We start from the raw sequence: 19026 nt of genomic DNA, 5'->3' as shown, positions 1-19026 counted from the left end.
CATAGGATTAACATGTCTATTAATAGAGCTTTAATCACTGAAGAAAAGCATTATGCCTACAGAATATGCATCTTCTGTGTTTTTTGCTGTTTTTAAATGGCTAGGTGGCTGAAGAGCCTACCACTTACAGGCGCAGCAAACTGTCTGAACAGCAGCTGCTCAGTTTAACTTACTCTTTTGAAGGGAAATATATATTTAACAAGACACAGAGATGTTAGAAAGTTTTAAGGAAAAGCTGATAGACAGCAATTTTTCAATTCAGACTCAAAATGAGACCATTACAAATAGTAGTCAACAGCAGAGGGATGAAACAAATGTGTATTAAACACTTTGTTGTAATGCTTTCCAACTCCCAAAGATCCTAAACAAAAGCAGCCTATTATAAACATAACTCCTGGTGATTCTCCGTTCTACACAGAAAAGCGTTGTTTAGAATTAGTTTCTTCATAGCTGGACAGTGCCGCCGATGCTCCTGGGCTCAATGTCTATGAACACCCACACGTTTCCCTGCATGTTCTCGGATGTTGTACCTGGAACCAGAGCCCCAGTCAGCTCAGTTGCAGATTCTGAGAAAATTTCAGCTGCCATCATGGCAGGGATGGTGTTCACGATTACAAATTTTCCTTCCTTCAAGGGACCAGTTTAAAGACTGATGATAGTGTTGGTCAACGTCACTTTAGTTTCTGCAACTTCCAAAAGTACTTCTATTCATTTCAAATTCCTTATCTGCTGTTACACTGTTTGCTAAGATTGCTACCAGCAATATCACCATGACCACCTGGTTTACATGATCACCAAAGTGGGCATTTTCACCAAAAGCCACTTTGACAGCTACTGACAGTCACTGGTCCCTTCTCTTAGTCACAACTTTCCTCGCTTCAGCTGTAAATATGCACTTTGGTAATTGTGAATTATCTAGAGTAAGGGGCAAAGGTAACAAAAACAAACTCTTGCCCCTGCCTGCCATCTTGATCGGCCTCTGCTGTCCAATATAATCAAGAGGTGTCCTTTCCCATTTTCCTGAATGCCACCCACAAAGACAGGTTCACTGTCAAGCGGGCACTTCGAGAGTCTGCTGGAATTACCTCTCTGGCTCATCCTGCTTCCCACCCTTGGGGCCCTTCACCAGAGCCAGACTGGAAGCCTGGCGTTTCATGCCAATGTGAGCGTGCCATCTGTGAGGAGAACCTGCCTAGTTAACTCAAGGCCCCACAAAGTGCCGCTGTGTTTGCTGAGTGCCCTGGGGGAGGCCCCAGGGATGCTTCCCGGACTACCTGAGAGGTAGGTGTTTCCTAACTCAGCAGACTTTAGGGGAGGAGACAGGAACACAGGGATCTGAAACCTTTATATGTGGCTACCTGTACATCATAGTTTCTGTAACAACAGAACCTCAGATAAAAAGGAGAAAAAGACCAGCAAAAGCAAATACACAATGTGTGACTCAGGTTGAAATTATAACCTGTCAGTAGTCTAGAGGCCCTAAGACCTTAACAGTGGCCACTTGCTTCAAAGACCAGGCATGTGCCCCTTAAAAATGGACTGGACCTGGTAGACAGCTTTAAGAAAGCTGTCAAGTTACTGACTGTACCATGTTGTTCTGGTAGTGAGCTTGTAAAATGTTTGGCAAAAACCACCAGAAAAATAATTTCAATTTATCAAGCAGAATATTACAACAATAACACATCAAGACCTACCAATTAATGAGGGGAAATACAAATTGTTATACTACAGCTAGATAGAAAGAAGTCTGTCATTTTATGTCTATTTCAGCTCTCTGCACAAGGTAACCTTTCTTAAAATGTAACATTTCTTAAAAATGTAAACTTTATGAGAGCAAATGAGGTATTGGAAAATGGTTAGAAAGTTCACGGTAACCTTACAAACTCACATGTCCTCAACTGTAACGTCCTTGAGGATCTGGCTGTAGTCCACATTCTGTACAGCGTCATCGCCCCAAAGCTCGGAGGCAAGAAGAATGGCTCCCAAAACAATTCTTTTCCAGTTAGTGGGGCAAATGTCGATCTCAGCATAAGTTAAAAGCTTTTCTAAGTAAACCTGCAAAAGTAGAGCACTGATCTTTGATTTTAGTTCAGTTTAAGTGCTGTGATAAGAATTGTTAGGAATGACAGATTTCATCTCTTTTTGACACCCCTTTTATTCCTAGGTTCTACAAAGACTTTGCTCAGCCAAGCCAAGGCCAGAGGCCAGGTCACAGTTGTAAGTCAGATATTTCTGTTAGTCTGATATTTCTACTCTGCCCGTGTGAATTTCCAACCCAATTTTGGTCACAGGAATGAAAGGACCTCTCAGCAAAGGGCATTCTAAAGACACGCATTGTATTATTACCTTCCCACTTGTCAAGGGCAGCACATACAGCCCAGTGTCGACTTCAACTGTTCAGTAAATGCTTGAGTGCCTATCACGTGCAATGTTAACTACAAGACTGGTGGTGGTTGCATGGCGATTTTACATAACGCTTGAGTGTGTAAAATTCTGGTAAGACTGAGCACATCTTTACCTTCTCTTCAGAGTCACCAGTCCTTTTGTGGCATGAACTTGAAGATAAAAACTGGTGGTCAAGAGAGCCTCCCAGTGGCTGCTGCGTGGCACAGCAGGACAGGCAGTACAAAGGGGCTTTACAGCTGTCAAGTATTCCCATATTTGAGTGCCTTTTTCAGGAACACACATGCATACAAAGGGTAGTCCTTTTCATATCCCCAATTTTTCACATCTCCATTATCATTTCATTATTCATTTCTGTCTTACATAATCTGCAGCTTAGTCAATTCTTTTGGTTTTAAGGTGGGAAGACCTGCCTGTGTCTGTATCCCTGGGGCTCCTCTAAACCTGCCGGTTTGTGAGATGATTTCATGGTTTCTTTTACATGTATCAAATGTCTACCCTACAAAGAACTGGATGGAGTTAACAGCTGAGCAAAGATTTGAGAGGTAAGCTGTGATTTGTTGTTACCTCTGTAGAAGAGTGTATATGCCATTTGACAAAAAGAAAAATGTCCAGTTTTAAAGAGTCTGTTTACTCTCTGAAGGGTTATCAGATTGACAGCTCAGATTCGCCCATGCCCTCCAAACTCTACTGTGTTTTCAAACACGGGTATTGAGATTATATGTTCTTAGTGAAATTCGGCTCCCATTCCCCAAAGAACTCAGCACTCTCTAGTACCCTAAGAACGACTCTCCCCGCAAGGTTCAACTCTCTACTTTATGGGACTAATCAGAGGCACTGAAACGACACTGGCAATCTCTCAACTTCCTCTCACCTTTGTACTGGCAAACTTGGTACACGTGCCGCTATTCATTTACCCCACTTGCCCTCCTGTCTCGGAGGAAGCGAGATCTCTTTCTTTTCACTGAAGCTCACTCTCCTGTGAATGAAGTTGATCCCACCTCACTTCTGCAGAGCACTGTGCCCACAGTTAGTCTCTTTTGGAACAACTTCTCCCTCTCTGTCAGAGGCTTCCTCCAGTGTGAATGCTTCCATGTCCCCAGCCTGTCCCCCACTGCCCCTCGACGGCGTCCTCAGGGCTGAGGCCAGCTCCTCATCTCCCATCCTCTCCTTAACCCACTTCAGTCAGCCTCCTGCTGCTACCACTCTACAGAGACTACTCTTGCCGTGGTCACCGGTGCCTTCACACAAACCACCCAGAGCTCTTCGTCCCAGAGCTCCACTCCCCAGGCCTTCCCTCATAAATGAAAGAGCACTGCCACACGCCCAGTCGCTGAGACCAAACACCTGCACTTGAGTGTATCCTGCTCCAATCTGTTAGAACTTCTTGTTATCTCTACCTTCACTGGTACCCTGACCGCTTTTCTGTCTGTCACTTCTGACTTGTATCGCTGCCACTGCCTAACTTCTCTGCCTCCCAACAGACTACAGTCTGTTCTCCCCAAAGCAGCCAGGAGAGCCTCTTAAATTAAGAGTACTTTATGCGCCTGCTCCAGATCTGCCAGAGGTTTCCCGTCAAACAAATACCTTCTTCCCGTGGCCTGCAAGTTACGAGGCCCTGTGCGGTACGGCCTTGTCCTTCCGTGACCTCATCACCTATGCTCTTTCCCTCATTCCCCGCTCGGATCACAATGGCCACCTTGCTTTCCCTTGAACACACAGAACAAGTTCCTGTCTCAGAGCCTTGCACTTGTCCCCTCTGCCCGTAATGCCAGCGTACCTGATCTTCCTCAGTTCAGCCAGGTCCTGGGTTCAAACATTACCTCTTTAAAGAGGCTCTTCCTGAGCTTTCTAGTAAGCCCCTCTAATCACTTTATCCCTTTACCTTGCTTTCTCTTCATGGTTTTTACCACTACTTGAAATAGTCATCTTTTAAAAAACACTCATTAAAAAAAAACACTTATACTTTGCTATACACCTGAAACTAACACAACACTGTAAATCAACTGTACTCCGATAAAAAAAAAAAAAAAAAAAAAAAAAAATTTACGTCTTCCACACTTGCTCCATAAAGGCAAGAACTTTATTTATCCAACTTGTTCTCTCCTCCACCCCCCACATGTAGAAAAGTGACACAGGGTGGGTATTCAGTGACATGGTATTTATGACATGAGCAACTTCTTGGTAGCATTTAGCGTTTGGACCATACTCTCCTTCTTGAACCTCTCCTGGTGTCTCTTAGGGTTCTCTGCTGGGTTTCCTACCACTGTAGCCACTCCTCTGGGGGTCTGTCCCTTAAGTGCTGACAGTCCCTACAGATCTATCTTCTACCCACTTTTTATTTTACATACTTTCTCTGCATTTGAACAGCTACACTTAATTCCCTCCCTCTAGCTCAGATTCATGCTCCAATCCCATATATTCAAATGATTACTAGACACTGCCATTCTGCTGTCTCGCAGGTACATCAAGCTTAACTTGTCTACAAAGAAATGCCCCTCTTCCAACCCAAATACTCTCCTTCCTGCAGTTCCTAGCTCTCCATATGCAAGCACCATTCCTGCCTCTCTCAAGCATGTGCTAAGCACTCCAAGTGGCCTGTAGCTCCAAGAAAAGGCCTGTGTCTGATCCAGTACCCACTGAGGGGTCTCTTTTCAAAAGGACAAGCCTCCTGTCCTCAATTCTGCCTTGACAGGCGCCGGCAGTGAGGGGCCTAAGTATTCCTTCCCTGCAGACCACGCAGCTGACTTTCCCCCCTACAGGTTTGCTATAGGGAGGAGTAAAACAATCCCAACTACCTCTCACTTGAATATGATTTATTATTATTCAAATGATAAAATCTTACCATAGGAATTAGGAATGGATGACAAAAAGGTCCTCACACAGCTGTAGCTTAGCAGGCTAACTAGAGTGAAGCCTTCTGAAGTCCTACTGGCACCCTAGTCCTGGGCAACTTCACATGCAGGCAATAAGAGGACAGCAGGGATGGTTAACACCATTATCCATTATCCAAGGAACAGAGAACTGAGGGCAGTAGTTCTCAATCAGGACACACATCAGAACTGCCTAGGCAGTACAGTCTGGGACTCAGCTTCAAACTACCCGGCACCTGTTTCTGCCTGTGGACCAGAGCGTTCAGTTATGGCCCCGCCCTACCACCACAACATGCGTCGTCTGTGTGTGCGTGTGTGCACTGTGCGTGCATGTGTCCCCTCAGGTGTGGAAGGAGAAACCAGAAATCTCTCCTGCTGCCTTTAATAGCAATTGTTTTGTGATGAGAAAAGCAATGGCAACATTTTAAATCATAATGATTATTAAAGCTCAAATGTGTATACTTTACTTTCTTTTGATAGGTTTCTCTTAATAAAGTTCTAATGATCATTTCAGGAACCTACTTTCATTTGGGAAAAACAGGACCATACCATGTGTACAAGACAGAAATTTCTACAGATGCTTTATGAAAGAAAAAATATCTTACCCAAGTTATTACTGCACTTTCAGCAGTTAGCTGTGCGGCACTACAAAGAGTATGAACAAATCTGTAAATGACTTTGTGTTCAGGATCATGCTCGAAGTATTCCTCTGGAAGCTTTTCTCGCTGAAAGGAGAAAAAATGCAATTTATGTATCCATGGAAGAAAAATACTTAAAAGTACCCTTAAGATAGCAGTCTTCACACTTGGGCCCACGTGCCCCTTAAAATAATTTTGGTTGGGTGACATGTCTTGTAGTCTTTTAAATATAAACAATGGGATCCTAAAATACCACAGTGATCCAGTACTCACCACCATTCATTAAAGAAAAATACAGGCACAACCGCAGAAAATTTATGTATTTCCACGTTCCTCCCCACAGAATTCTAACCAAATGTAAACTATTGGGTTGGCCAAAAAGTTCATTTGGTTTTAAGTAAAAATAAACGACACAGTTTTCATTTTCACCAAGCATTTTATTGAACAATATATTCACTAACCAAACAAACTTTTTGGCCAACCCAATATTTTTAGGCTCAAAAGTCTTGCTGATCACCATATGTCATACTTTTCTGTAATCAACTTTGAAAACACATTTCCAGTGTCCTGTAACCATAAGGCTCTAAGAATGTGCTGTCCTGTACAGCAGTCGCCAGCCACGTGTGGCTACAGAGCACCCGAAGAAGTGAATTTTAAAACTTTGTCATTTTAGTTCGTTTAAAATTTAAACAGTTTTCTAATTTTCTTCTTAGAGGCCTTATCATATTAGGTTTGCTTACAAATATTTATATTGTTTGATGCTATGGAAAATCATCCTTTAAAAAGATACATTTTCTGTTACTTGGGTATGTTTACTTACCTGCTCACTATTCATACAAAGTGCAACTCGGTTCACATCCATCAACCCCTTATACAACACGCCTTCGGGAAAATGACTAGACACAACATGGCGTGGGGAAGAAGACTTAAAGGAAGATGAATTTGACTTCGAGCTGGAGGAAGTAATTTTCTTCTAGTAATTAATTTCAAAGCAAATCAGCATGAAATAAACACAACTGTATAAGAGAAAAATACCACTTCAATAAAACTGACACTCACTGTGAGTGGATGTAATCTCTCATCAAAAATATCCAAGGATCTATCTGCATCTCTATAAAATAAGAATGTGCATTTAAAAAATTAATTCAGGAGTTACTATCTTAGTAAAATATCTGCTAGGAGTAGAGAGAGGGGTAGAGGAAGCTTAACCTTCAACAAAGCAAACAGTTTTATAAATTCTTCTCCTGGATTCCACCCTTAGAAAGGTTTCCTGACCTCTTTTTACTCAGCACATCAAGTTCCGTGAAATCTTTTCTACAACAACCAGCCAGAGTTGCCTCTATAAGCACTGACCCTCCCTAACAGGCAATGCTAGTAAACCAATATATTTTCACTCCTCTAACCTCACACTGGAATATGCAAGAACATTTTATAAAGCAGTGGTGGTGGGCAATAAATTCTTCTAACTTCAATCAATGTGAATATGAGATTCATGGTTTTTTCCCGTTTTTTTCTCTTTAGTTCTTTATATTCTTATTGTGTATTTCTTCTTGTCTCTTTTAAATAGTTTGAGTTAAAAATGTAATTGTCTTTTTATTTTAAAAGAAACCAGGCTTTTTAATTTAAAATTTCACCACACTAATACACTGCGCTCATTTGAACAGCGGTTCTCTAAATGTGGTCTGCAGGCCTCTGGGATTCTCCCCTATCCCCTCCCCTTCAGGAGGCCCAAGAGGTCAAAACTGCTTTTATAAGAATACTAAGACACTACCTGCCCTTCACATTGTGTGACATTTGCTATGGATGTATAAAAGCAAAAGTGGGTAAAACTGCTGGTTTCTGAGCATGAATCAAGGCAGTGGTACCAAACTGAATTAGAAGTCATTCAATTACTCACTGCCACTTGCAGTTAAAAATCTGCTTTAAGAACATCCTTGATAAAAGAGTAAAAATTAATAGTGTTCTTAAACCTTGGTCCTTCTTTTTAATATTCTGAATAAGTGGAAAGTATGCATTAAGCACTTTTACATACTGAAATATGGCTGTGTTAAGGAAAAGCACTTGTGACTTGGCGGTAAGTCATTTTTTTCATAGAACACCATCTTTATTTGAAACACTTTTTTCATCGAACACCATCGTTATTTGAATGTACAACTGACACAGTCATTCTTTCACAAATGAACAAAGTGAGCCTGTCACTTCAAGGAAAATAACTCTAAAGTTATTTGTTGCCAATGACAAAATTCAAGCCATCAAGCTAAAAATATCAGGATTTTTGGAAAACTTCTACCTTCTATTGTGAACTTGACAACTTCTCAACACTTAAAAGACTTTTCTGGTAAGACTGGTGGTGATACTAACAAAAGTGAGTTTTTGACACTGTCTAAAGAAATGTGAACCAATACTTTCCAAATGACCAATGTATAATATTATAAAGTCAGGTACAGGTAAAAAGATCTACTCAGTATGCATGACAGATCAATGGGTATTAATTTAACATAGTATTTATTACAAGTTCATTGATATGACTTAGAATTCCATTTTAACTAATTTAAGAAACTAGCACATGCAGACTTTTGGTAGAGTATCAAAGAATATACCAAATTATCTGAAGGCTTTAAAAATACATCTTTTTCCAACTATATATCTGCAAGCAGCTGGATCTTCTTCATATTGTTTCTTCAAAACAAATGACTGAAGACAGAATAGATATGAGAATCAGCTGTCTTCTATTAAGGAGATACTTTTCTCTCAATATTTTTTGTTGTGGAAAATAGTTATTTTTCTTTAAAAAAAAAATGACTTATGTTAAACACTGGGGTTCCCAATCAGGGGTGATTTCGTCCCCCAGGGGACTTCTGGCCATGGCTGGAGACAGTTTTGGTTGTCGTAATGTGGAGGGAAGAAGGTGCTACTGGCATCTAGTGAGTAGAGGCCAAGGGTGCTGCTATATATCCTATAACACACAGGACGACACCCCACAACAAAGCATTATCTAGCTCAAAATTTCAATAGTGCTAAGGCAAACCCTGTTTGAACATACAATGGATTTAATTTTTTAAATTCTCAATTTCAATTTCTAATACAGTAAATTATCAATATAACCCATATAAACAAATACTCTTTGGGATGCTCAGTAACCTAAGAATTAAGGGTCCTAAGATAAAAATAAATGATTCACTTCTATATTGTAATAAAAGCACTCGAATAATAAAAGCTTATGCCAGTAACACCTATAGTTATTACCTAACACTAAACTTGATACCTTGTAAATTAATTAGCTGGAATAACAAGATAGGTTTTACAAGAGCTCACCTGTTCTTTATGTGGTAATATATTGCTAAGGTCATACTGTGGAGGAAAAAAAAATACATTGTAATAACTGATTTTTATCATATCAGGCCTGAAGACATTTTTAAAAAGGGGTTAGCAAGGAGGGAAGACCTTCCAGAGGCCCAGTGGCCCCGAAATCCTCGAATTCAGAACAGTACCACATGGGTGCTTTCCCCCTTGTTTTAGGTTCTTCAGCTTTTAGCAAAATTAGGAGACCCAAAATGCTAGATATGCTGTTAGAAGGCATGTTTTGGTTGATTATTATAATATATAAATTATTACATATTTCCCCTGTCATTTGTCCTTCTACCCACAAAACCTTCTGTCCTGTACAAGTTCTATCTATCTATACACATGCTTAAATTTAAGCCATATAGTAGTTTGTGTGTGTGGGGGTGTGTGTGTGTGTGGTTTTTCTGTTAGTCCCTGAATTTCAGTTGATTTAGTTCGCTATCCACCTACCCATCCATTTTCCATTATTTCCCTAAAAGTAAATAATAAAAGTGCTCTATACCAAAATGATTTAAAATCACTTTTACATAATTATTAGAAAATTTAATAGCAAAATTTTATAGCCACAAAACTGATGATAGGTCTAGCTATCCTGAAATAAGCAGTGCTAATAATACACCATAATACTACACAGTATACTATTAATGACAGGTATTTCCAAATTATTTCAAATAAAGTATTAACGAACAGATAGATACAAGTCCTTAGGTAGTCTTTTTTAAGTTACTATATTCCTAAGTTATTCACAGCTGTTGTATATTAGGCAACAAAGGGGTTCTCTGGTTAAGCTATATGCTCCCCTTTGTTCTCAGTGTCTAAAATGAAACTCAAAATAATTGAGGGAAGGCAAATCTGAATTTTATAATAGGTCTATAGAATCTTAGCACTTGTATAAAGGCCTGTAACACCGTTAGCATCAAAGATGGACACTTCTATAGTGCTTCAAAGTTTCATCTTCAAATTGATTTTAAAATCACAGCATTAGAAGTTTTATGATGGAAAGGACCACTGAACCGTAGATGACATTTAATTAAACAACCCATTTTACAGATAAGGGAACCAAGGCTTAAAACTGACTTACCTAAGGTCCCACTAATTATCAGAAGCAGTTCTCTTTCTCCTGCCCTCTAACCAAATAGTGGCTCCCAAGCTCAGCTGCACACTGGGATCATCTGAGAAGCTTTAAAAACTGCCTGGCTTCTGCTTCAAGATGTTCTGATTTAACCGGCACTGGGTATGACTTGGGCATCAGGACTGTTTTTAAAGATCCCCAGATGACTGCAGCGTGCAGCAAAGTTTAGGGATGAATGAGTTAGGGTTAAGATCGGAGAATCACTCGGGATGCTTTTGTCCATATAATCATGCTTCACATCATTCCCCATCTTGTCAAAAGGTGTGTGTGCGTGGGTGAGAGAGAGACAGACAGACAGACAGACACACACACAGACACTGTGTCTTGGAGGCAGGGGCAGGCGGGTGGACTTTGTGCATCTAGAAACATATATCTTGAAAAGTTGCATAAGTGATTCTAATAAGGCTCACCTACCCCACTGAGAACAACTACCCCACTGAAAACTAACCCCATGATAAACATTTTCAAAATCATTCCTAAAAGCCAATTGGCCCTATTAATTTTCTCAGTAAACCTTTATTTCACCAATAATGAATGTGATGAATGATCATTTTTAAAACTTCATGAGAGCAAATTAAAATTTACTGTACTTCCAAAAATTAGACTAGGTCGGGAAAAAAAAAGGATGACACCTACTTGTCTGAGCAAGGTTAATCTTTTTTTTTTTTTTAATTTTATTTAATTTTACTTATTTTTGGCTGCATGGGGTCTTTGTTACTGCGCGCGGGCTTTCTCTAGTTGCCAAGAGCGGGGGCTGCTCTTTGTCATGGTGCGCGGCCTTCTCACTGTGGTGGCTTCTCTTGTTGCACAGCACGGGCTCTAGGTGCGTGGGCTTCAGTAGTTGTGGCACACGGGCTCAGGAGCTGTGGCTCGCGGGCTCTACGGCACAGGCTCAGTAGTTGTGGCGCACGGGTTTAATTGCTCTGCGGCATGTGGGATCTTCCCAGACCAGGGCTCGAACCTGTGTCCCCTGCGTTGGCAGGCAGATTCTTAACCACTACACCACCAGGGAAGTCCCTGAGCAAGGTTAACCTTCAAAGGTACTTTTGAATTATATACTGGACATCAGACTCTTTTGAATTCAAAAGAAGCTGCGACTCTAGCCAAAGTAGAGTGGTTTTTGTACCCACAGATTCAGTGTCTTGGCTGAATAAAAACATTCAGTGATGATGTGATAAGTGCCCAAACTCAGGACTTTAGAGATGGGGCTCAGTTTTTGCTGAAACATGATTTGACTTCAACTATTATTGTAAGCAAGAGAGGAAAGTTACATTATTATGACTGTGAACTTGCTGTCTTTAATTAAAGTAGAAGTTACTGATAATTTAAAGAGCTAAAAAGAAAGCTGGCACATTAAAAACCAATTAAAAATATAATTAGCTTATAAAATTAAGACAACAAATAAAATTAAGGATAAGGACATTAATATTTTCAAATAGCATTTCCCAAACTGTGTTCTGGAAAATCAACATTCATATCCTAAGGAGATGTTAATGTTTCGTGGACAACCGCGAGGGAGGAGGCAAGAAGCTCTGCATCCCGTTTGGTTTTTCTCTCTTAAATAAGCTTGAAAGGTTCATCATTAGGGTGTTTTGAAAGTGCATCTCCAATTGTGGACTATGAGGTGCTCCCAGAAATTAAAGAATAGTTTCCATCATCATGACACTGTTCGTGTCTCCTTAAGTATAAGCCTGACGACAGCCATGTTTCCGAAACCTCACCTCTTTTATTGTTCTCTGCTGTGATTGATACAGTGTGTTGGAGATATATTTATATATATAAACAAAAATGAAATGTGTCTATTAAGTTAAAACCTCAGTTGAACAAATTTCGTCTACAAAGAAATTAAGCTTGAGTGTGTATTTCTTAAGACTGGTTTGATATATTCTCCCCCTCTTTGGGGGACAGGAAGGAGAAGTAAAATTTCATACAGAAATAGTGCAGGAAAAAAAAAAATGCACAGTGGGATAAATCTGACAAAATCCAATTAAATTTAAATGCAGATTCGCTTTGGTGCCAGTAGGGGACAAGCTGTTCCTTCTTCTAAGAGTAGCTTCCAAAGTAGTATACATTGTTTGAGCACTACAACTCATAAAGAAATAATTTTTTCTAGAAATAGCCAATAAAAAGTACCTCTCTTTCTCATTATGTTCAACAATGGCTTAACAACAGAAATGCGTCAAATAAAGATTTATACTTTTTCTGGGATTTCTTATTTGCTAACTGGCTTTCCCTTCTATCATGCGCTCTAAGATTAAAATGGAAACTGAAAATTCATATTTAGGTCCTTGAAATCAATGTATAGTTGACACCAGTTTTTTAACCTGATCACTGAAAAGGACAATTCAAATGAATGAAATTATGTATGGCTAGGATGCTTTTAGCGATAAGGGGGTCTGTCACTCAGCCCTTGGCAACCTACTTGTACTCACCATTTTACTGTGGTTCTAAGATTAGGACGGCTGACTGTGCTGTCATCTAGAAATATCGTTGAGCATGAGCTATACTTTTTAGTAAGCTGCCCTGGAGATACCTGAAGGGGAAGGGAAATAGAAGAAAATGTCACAGTAAGTTAAACCTATAAAGTGTGTTTTTTTCCTTGGTTAAAATGTCAAACGATAAAGCATTAAGATTTTTCTTACACTCCATGAACTGCCTGAGTGTGATATCATGTGCAGCTCTATGGGAAACCTCTATACTCTGACTTCCACAGACGAGCTTTGAGAAATGGGTTATAAAATGCTGCCTTGATATAGTACCTATAATCAAACCTGGCAAGCGCCTATTATAAATTACCTTTATAATAATGTAAAAAGTTTAGAATAAGATTTCAGGGTTTTTTCCTTAAGCAATGAAATGCAGCTGAGATTTCCTATTTCTATTCATTTACTACAATAAAAGGTAATGCTTTCTGTAATACCGATGTCGGAGCATTTCACTGCAGTCAATGCACACCAATAACAAATGTACTCGTTCAGGAGACAGTGAGACGAGACAAACGTTTTCGAATCAGAGGCTGGGCATGCCAGGGCTGCTCTATCACTAACAAGCTGGGGGCCATAAGTCTCTCTGGGCCTCAACTTCCTTATCTGGAGGACAGAAAGGTACTGCTTAAAGATTCTCTCGCATCCAAAAAAAACGGATAAAACAACTCTGAGAATTTAACTTCTCACTTCATGTTTAAGTAAGACTGCCATTACATTACTCAAGTGAGAACCTCAGAGAATACTTGCCATTCACTTCAAAATTGTACTACTTCTGTTCTACGTGTTATTTGACACTCCTGCCTCACCCATGCTGCTCTCTGCCTGCAGTGCCTTTTTCTTCCTCCTGTCCCAGCAAGCTTGACCCCATCTTCCTCTAGGATCCCTTTGCCAGCAGGCACACCACAAAACTTCTCACTTTCTGCACACTCACACATCTAATTTACCAACTGTTCCATGGTCTCAGCTGCTTGCATAGTACCACCCTCTTAAGTAAACAAGCTTCTCCAGGTTAGGAAGATTCTTCTCCTACCTCCAGCTACTGAGCACAGAATCTGGGACAAATTAGGATTCAACAAGTGTTTGAGAAATTATTTAAGATCAGTTACAACTGGAGGTAAATCTTACTAAAGATACAAATTCGTGAGAATTTATCTACAGTGGTGTTGGATAGGTGACAAAGAACTTTTTGAGACCCTCTAGAGAATGAACTATCTTTAAAACACTTTAGAAGTATCCATTTATTTGTGAAGAGCCCATGAACATGGCAATAGTCAAATACTAAAATGGCCTAAACTATGTTAGGACAACTCTCTTCCTTAAAGTAAGGCCAATAACCAAATCCCAATCACTGAAAGCCACTGGAAGGAAGAGTAGCATTCTTTAATACCACAGAATACAAACAATTTTAAAGCTGGGTTTTGTTTTTGGTTTTTGTTTGCTTACTAATTCAGATGAGCCTTCCTTCCTCCTATTAATATAAAATAGTTTTCACCATGCTGTCACACTCTCCCATCAATGTCCTCCACAAATACATGAAAGGTGAGGCAGGGAGAAAATCTAGTTGATGCTTTTTAAAATACAGAGCATTTAAATAAAAATTGCCAGTATCCAATAATCAGAAATATCCAAATGGCATATATAAAACACCATTTTGCTTGTTTCAGATGCTTTATGCAAAGCCACTTATTCCTTATTAACAAAAAGTTCTAGATGTAACATATTTGAAAAGTATCACTGTTTGGAAGACTAATTTCTCCTTCAAGCTAGAAATGTTTTAAACTAAAACTCTGATATGGTCCTTAAGCTATTTGGTTAATGTGTAATTTTAGAATCTCAAAAAACAGATACAGCATGAAAAATGAAAATTCACTCATTCAAATACTTTGATTCTAAACGAAGCAGGTTATCTTTTAAGGTCACTACTATTAGGGTATAATATGGCATACACTACACGTAATAAAAGTCAATTCTGACCAAAAATCTATATATATGAGGGGAATAAAAATAGTAAGGAAATGTACCAAAATATAGACTAGTTGGTAGAGCTTTGGGTGCTATTTATCCTGTTTTCCTCTATTAAAAACTTTTTTTTCTATTATGAATGTATATTGATTTGTCTTTGGAAATATTACTGCTAAAACATTTAAAATTTTTAATTAGATGTGGTCTATAGTCCTATGGGGGCTCATTTAATGTATCAGCAACTTACAGTCTACTGGCTCGATCCTACAAAAGAAACACTTCCACAGGCCTACTCCTGAAACTATTCAAACTTTCCAGCATCTAGTGTTCACTAAAGGATGGCAGAATTGAAGCCTCTGAGCAAAGCCTAGATATGTTAGCTGCCAGCAGATTACTTTCCTCTCATCTTGCTCGAAAATTTAAGATAACTGTCCTTTATGATTAAAGCCTTACCATTGCTGGCTCACAACCTCAATAAACTGCACTGACACACATAAGGGTATAAAATGCAAATACAAAAAGAAAAAAAAAAAACAAGTAGCAAAAAACACTACTGACAGTTTAATGTTCATAGGTATTATTTCAATTGGTCACTGAAGAAGAGTATTTATCTTCATTCAGCACTAAGGACAAAATACATGGACTTTTACAATCTTTATAAGGGGAAAGGTTGCTTAGTAGACTTCAGGTTTAATGGTGAAGACTAGAAAATAATCATACCTAGGAGGCTAGTAAGTAACAACCCTCAAAGCTTATCATTAAAGGTCAAGTGCCTGTTGAAATCCTGCCCCCACCCAATGACTCTTCCCATTGTGCCTACTGCCTCTGATTTTAACCCATTAAAAGAATAAAGCTGGAGAGAGCGAGAGTACGAAGGGCGGCAACCCGAGTCATGGCAGGACAGGCATTTAGAAAGTTTCTTCCCCTCTTTGACCGAGTATTAGTTGAAAGAAGTGCACCCGAAGTTGTAACCAAAGGAGGCATTATGCTTCCAGAAAAATCGCAAGGAAAAGTATTGCAAGCAATGGTAGTAGCTGTTGGATCAGGCTCTAAAGGAAAGGGTGGAGAGATTCAACCAGTTAGTGTGAAAGTTGGAGATAAAGTTCTTCTCCCAGAATATGGAGGCACCAAAGTAGTTCTAGATGACAAGGATTATTTCTTATTTAGAGATGGTGACATTCTTGGAAAATATGTCGACTAAAATAAGTCACTATTGAAATGGCATCACGTGAAGCTGCCCGTTCCCCCAATGGCATCACGTGAAGCTGCCACTGAAGTTCTGAAATCTTTCATCCTGTAAATAATTTCCGTGTTTCTTTTATAATAAAGTAATGATATCCAAACTAATGATATTCAGTGTCTCTGAAATTTAGTTTTCTCTGTATTGATTTAAACATTCCCAAATAAAAGTATATAAATGAAAAAAAAAAAAAAGAGAGAATAAAGCTGAAGTTCACTTTTTTCTTCCCCCTTTTCACAAGTTTTGGATACGTTTATTAAGAATCAATGACTTTAACTGAAAAGTCTGTAATACTCCATCTATGTTGCACATTAATGGACAATATGGTAGGGTGAGTGGTTTGAATAGAATTCATACTCAAGGCCTTAGTAGAAAAGTATAATATTCTAATTATAGGTATAATCAAAAATATTGTCTGAATTAATATCGTTAATTAGATTGAATTAAACTTCAAACTCAGAACCTATATTCAAAGAATAAATCTAAGTTTGAGTAGACTGACCACAAATCTATTTCCTCTCCCCCTTCTTTCAGATATCATCTCATTAGAATTAAAGGCATTTTTTAAAAAAGCTATACATAAGACAGGATAAACAGCAGATGATTTTTAATGTTTGAAAGGTGAAAAGACTAGATAAAGGAGAGGTAACTGACATGGCAGAACAGAGGAAGCACAACCTTGGTACCTACAGAGAGTGACTAGGACAGGAACAAGAAAACCAGTTTGTCTTACAGAACCCAAGGCAGGCTCAGAGTTCAGAGGCGTGGTCCCCAAATCCTTTCAGTGAGGCCCATCAGTTAACGAGTTGTCCAAGTGATGCTTCCAATTAGATCTTAACAGACAGCCAAGGACCATCACACGTTTGAGGGAAGCCCCCAACAAGTAAGAGATCAAAACAGGAAGAAGGAATGGGACTTCCCTGGTGGCGCAGTGGTTAAGAATCCGCCTGCCAATGCAGGGGACACGGGTTCGAGCCCTGGCCCAGAAAGATCCCACATACCACAGAGCAACTGAGCCCATGCGCCACAACTACTGAGCCTGCGCTCTAGAGCCCATGAGCCACAACTACTGAAGCCCACACGCCCTAGAGCCTGTGCTCCGCAACAAGAGAAGCCACTGCAATGAGAAGCCCACGCACCCAACAAAGAGTAGGCCCAGCTCACCGCAACCAGAGAAAGCCCACGTGCAGAAACCAAGACCCAATGCAGCCAAAAAATAAATAAATAAAATAAAATATAAGGATGCTTTCTTTAAAAAAAAACAAAACCAAACAGGAAGAAGGAATTGATGGGAGTGATAAAAACTCAGGAGCAAATGAAAACTTGAAATTGCATCAGTGAAAAAAAGAATGACAGGATATAAGAGAACTCTATAAATTGAAAATAAGGTAGACAAAACAATATATTCAATAGAAGGATTAGAGCACAGTCAAGGAAATCTCCACGAAGCAGGACAAAAAGACAAAATGCAAAGCAGGAGGGGAAAAAAGTTAGCCATCTGGTAAGTCTAAGACTTCCAACATCCGAATAATAGGAACCTGGAAGAAAAAAACAGAATATCAAAGAAACACACAAAAAAGGTCTATACCAAACCAAATTATGAAATTTCAAAATCCCAGGGAGAGGGAAGGTACTAAAAGGTTCCCGAGAAGGAAGGGGTGGGGGGAAATGACTAAAATCGGTAATGTACAATGTACCATACAATGTCAACAGGTTTAAGAGCAACAGTGTAAATGAGAAGATGAGAGGGAAGTGTCTTTAGAACGGCAAAAATTAGTTTCAACTGAGAATTCTATACTTTATCAAATAGAAAGAGTTTCAGAGAGGCTAGATCTCTATAAACTTTCTGCCCATGTGCCCTTTTCCCAGGAAAATGTGCTCCAGTAAAACAAGGAAGTATAACAAGACAAGAGGGAAACAGAATCTAGGACATAGGGGATCCAACATAAGAGAGCAGAGTTATGTGAGATCCCAGATGACTTCACACAGATATCCCAGGAAAAGAGGCATAGAGCAGGCCTAGGGGAACACTGGTCTATATGGGAATAGGAAGACAAAAGATTGGGGAAAAGTGTCTCCAAGAAAAAAATGGAACAGATGTGGCTTAGTAGACGGAAAATATTTTTGATAGGCATGTGACAAATGTTAAAACATTTGGGGAAAAAAATAGCTGTTAGAAAACAGGCAAGTGAATATAGTCAGGAAATTAATTCCACAGAAAAAATGAAGAATGTGAAAGCAGGGAGACCGGGCAGGGAGCTACTTATTTACTGCATTTGGCTGTGTGAGATCACGTTGGCTAGGAAAAGGGGGGTTGGGTTATCCTAGAGAAGTGCAGAAGTGCTCCAATTTCATTAATATTTAAGAAAAAGAATGAAGGGTGTACAAGGAGGAGGCACAGTCAGAGAACTATATGGCTCAGCAATGCACAATATTTGCAGAGTCGTAGTAATGTAAACATTGATTCTGATTTAATAAAAACTGATACATGTTGAGGGAACACAGGGAGGGAAATAACGTCATGGTGGACCGAAGAAGCTAAGCTGTCACCTGCTATGACAAGAAGTCAATGGACAGTGCTAAAAATTAACTTACCTGTTATACTTTTATTACTTTGGTTAAAAAATAAGATCAAAAAAATAAGGCAAAAGAATTTAAGGCAGATCTTTATACTACAACCATATTAGTGAAATTTAACTTAAATGTCAGAACCCTTAAAAAATGGGCACTACTAAGTCAAAGACTTTCCTGAATACATTTGATAATTAGGAAAACAGAGATTTAGAAAATCTACCAAAAAGAGGTCCATGCTAACAGTATTGGATCCATCATATTTTTAGGAATCATGGCAGACATATTTTTAATTCAAACTATTAATTTCTTAACTTTTCAACTGTTTACTTACATGGTTTAAATGGTTGCTCTTCCTCTCTTCCCGCACTAAGAA

The 19026-nt window shown here is 39.2% G+C and overlaps 2 protein-coding genes, 1 long non-coding RNA gene and 1 pseudogene across 5 annotated transcripts in view; 2 read left to right on the top strand and 2 right to left on the bottom strand.

Annotated features, from left to right (window-relative positions):
- Positions 1 to 19026, bottom strand: part of LOC309631315 (uncharacterized protein) — a 644789-nt gene that overhangs the window by 289437 nt on the left and 336326 nt on the right. The window lies entirely within an intron of this gene.
- LOC309631325 (cyclin-Y-like protein 1) overlaps positions 1 to 19026 on the bottom strand; it is a 37637-nt gene that overhangs the window by 7088 nt on the left and 11523 nt on the right. Inside the window, exons 3-8 of the mRNA XM_082397634.1 lie at positions 18985 to 19019; positions 12824 to 12924; positions 9230 to 9265; positions 6974 to 7025; positions 5882 to 6001; positions 1889 to 2055 (exon numbers count right to left, since the gene is read on the bottom strand). Of these exons, the coding sequence (XP_082253760.1) occupies positions 1889 to 2055; positions 5882 to 6001; positions 6974 to 7025; positions 9230 to 9265; positions 12824 to 12924; positions 18985 to 19019 (511 nt within the window). The remainder of the gene's footprint in view (positions 1 to 1888; positions 2056 to 5881; positions 6002 to 6973; positions 7026 to 9229; positions 9266 to 12823; positions 12925 to 18984; positions 19020 to 19026) is intronic.
- Positions 2050 to 5863, top strand: LOC309631327. Of its 2 annotated transcripts, none has more exons than XR_014246195.1 (3): positions 2050 to 2649; positions 2911 to 2948; positions 5791 to 5863. It is a non-coding gene; the product is annotated as an uncharacterized lncRNA (long non-coding RNA). The 2 variants fall into 2 exon arrangements; XR_014246196.1 differs by having other exon boundaries at positions 2803 to 2948; positions 5791 to 5839.
- Positions 15309 to 16189, top strand: LOC309631319 (10 kDa heat shock protein, mitochondrial pseudogene; annotated as a pseudogene). The gene has a single exon. The product of its transcript is annotated as a 10 kDa heat shock protein, mitochondrial pseudogene (transcript).

This window comes from Balaenoptera borealis (assembly GCF_965194805.1).
Source record: "Balaenoptera borealis genome assembly, chromosome: 6".
Classification (NCBI taxonomy): Eukaryota; Metazoa; Chordata; class Mammalia; order Artiodactyla; family Balaenopteridae; genus Balaenoptera; species Balaenoptera borealis.
The sequence above is the reverse complement of the archived record's forward strand: the minus strand, read 5'-3'. Positions and strand labels throughout refer to the sequence as shown.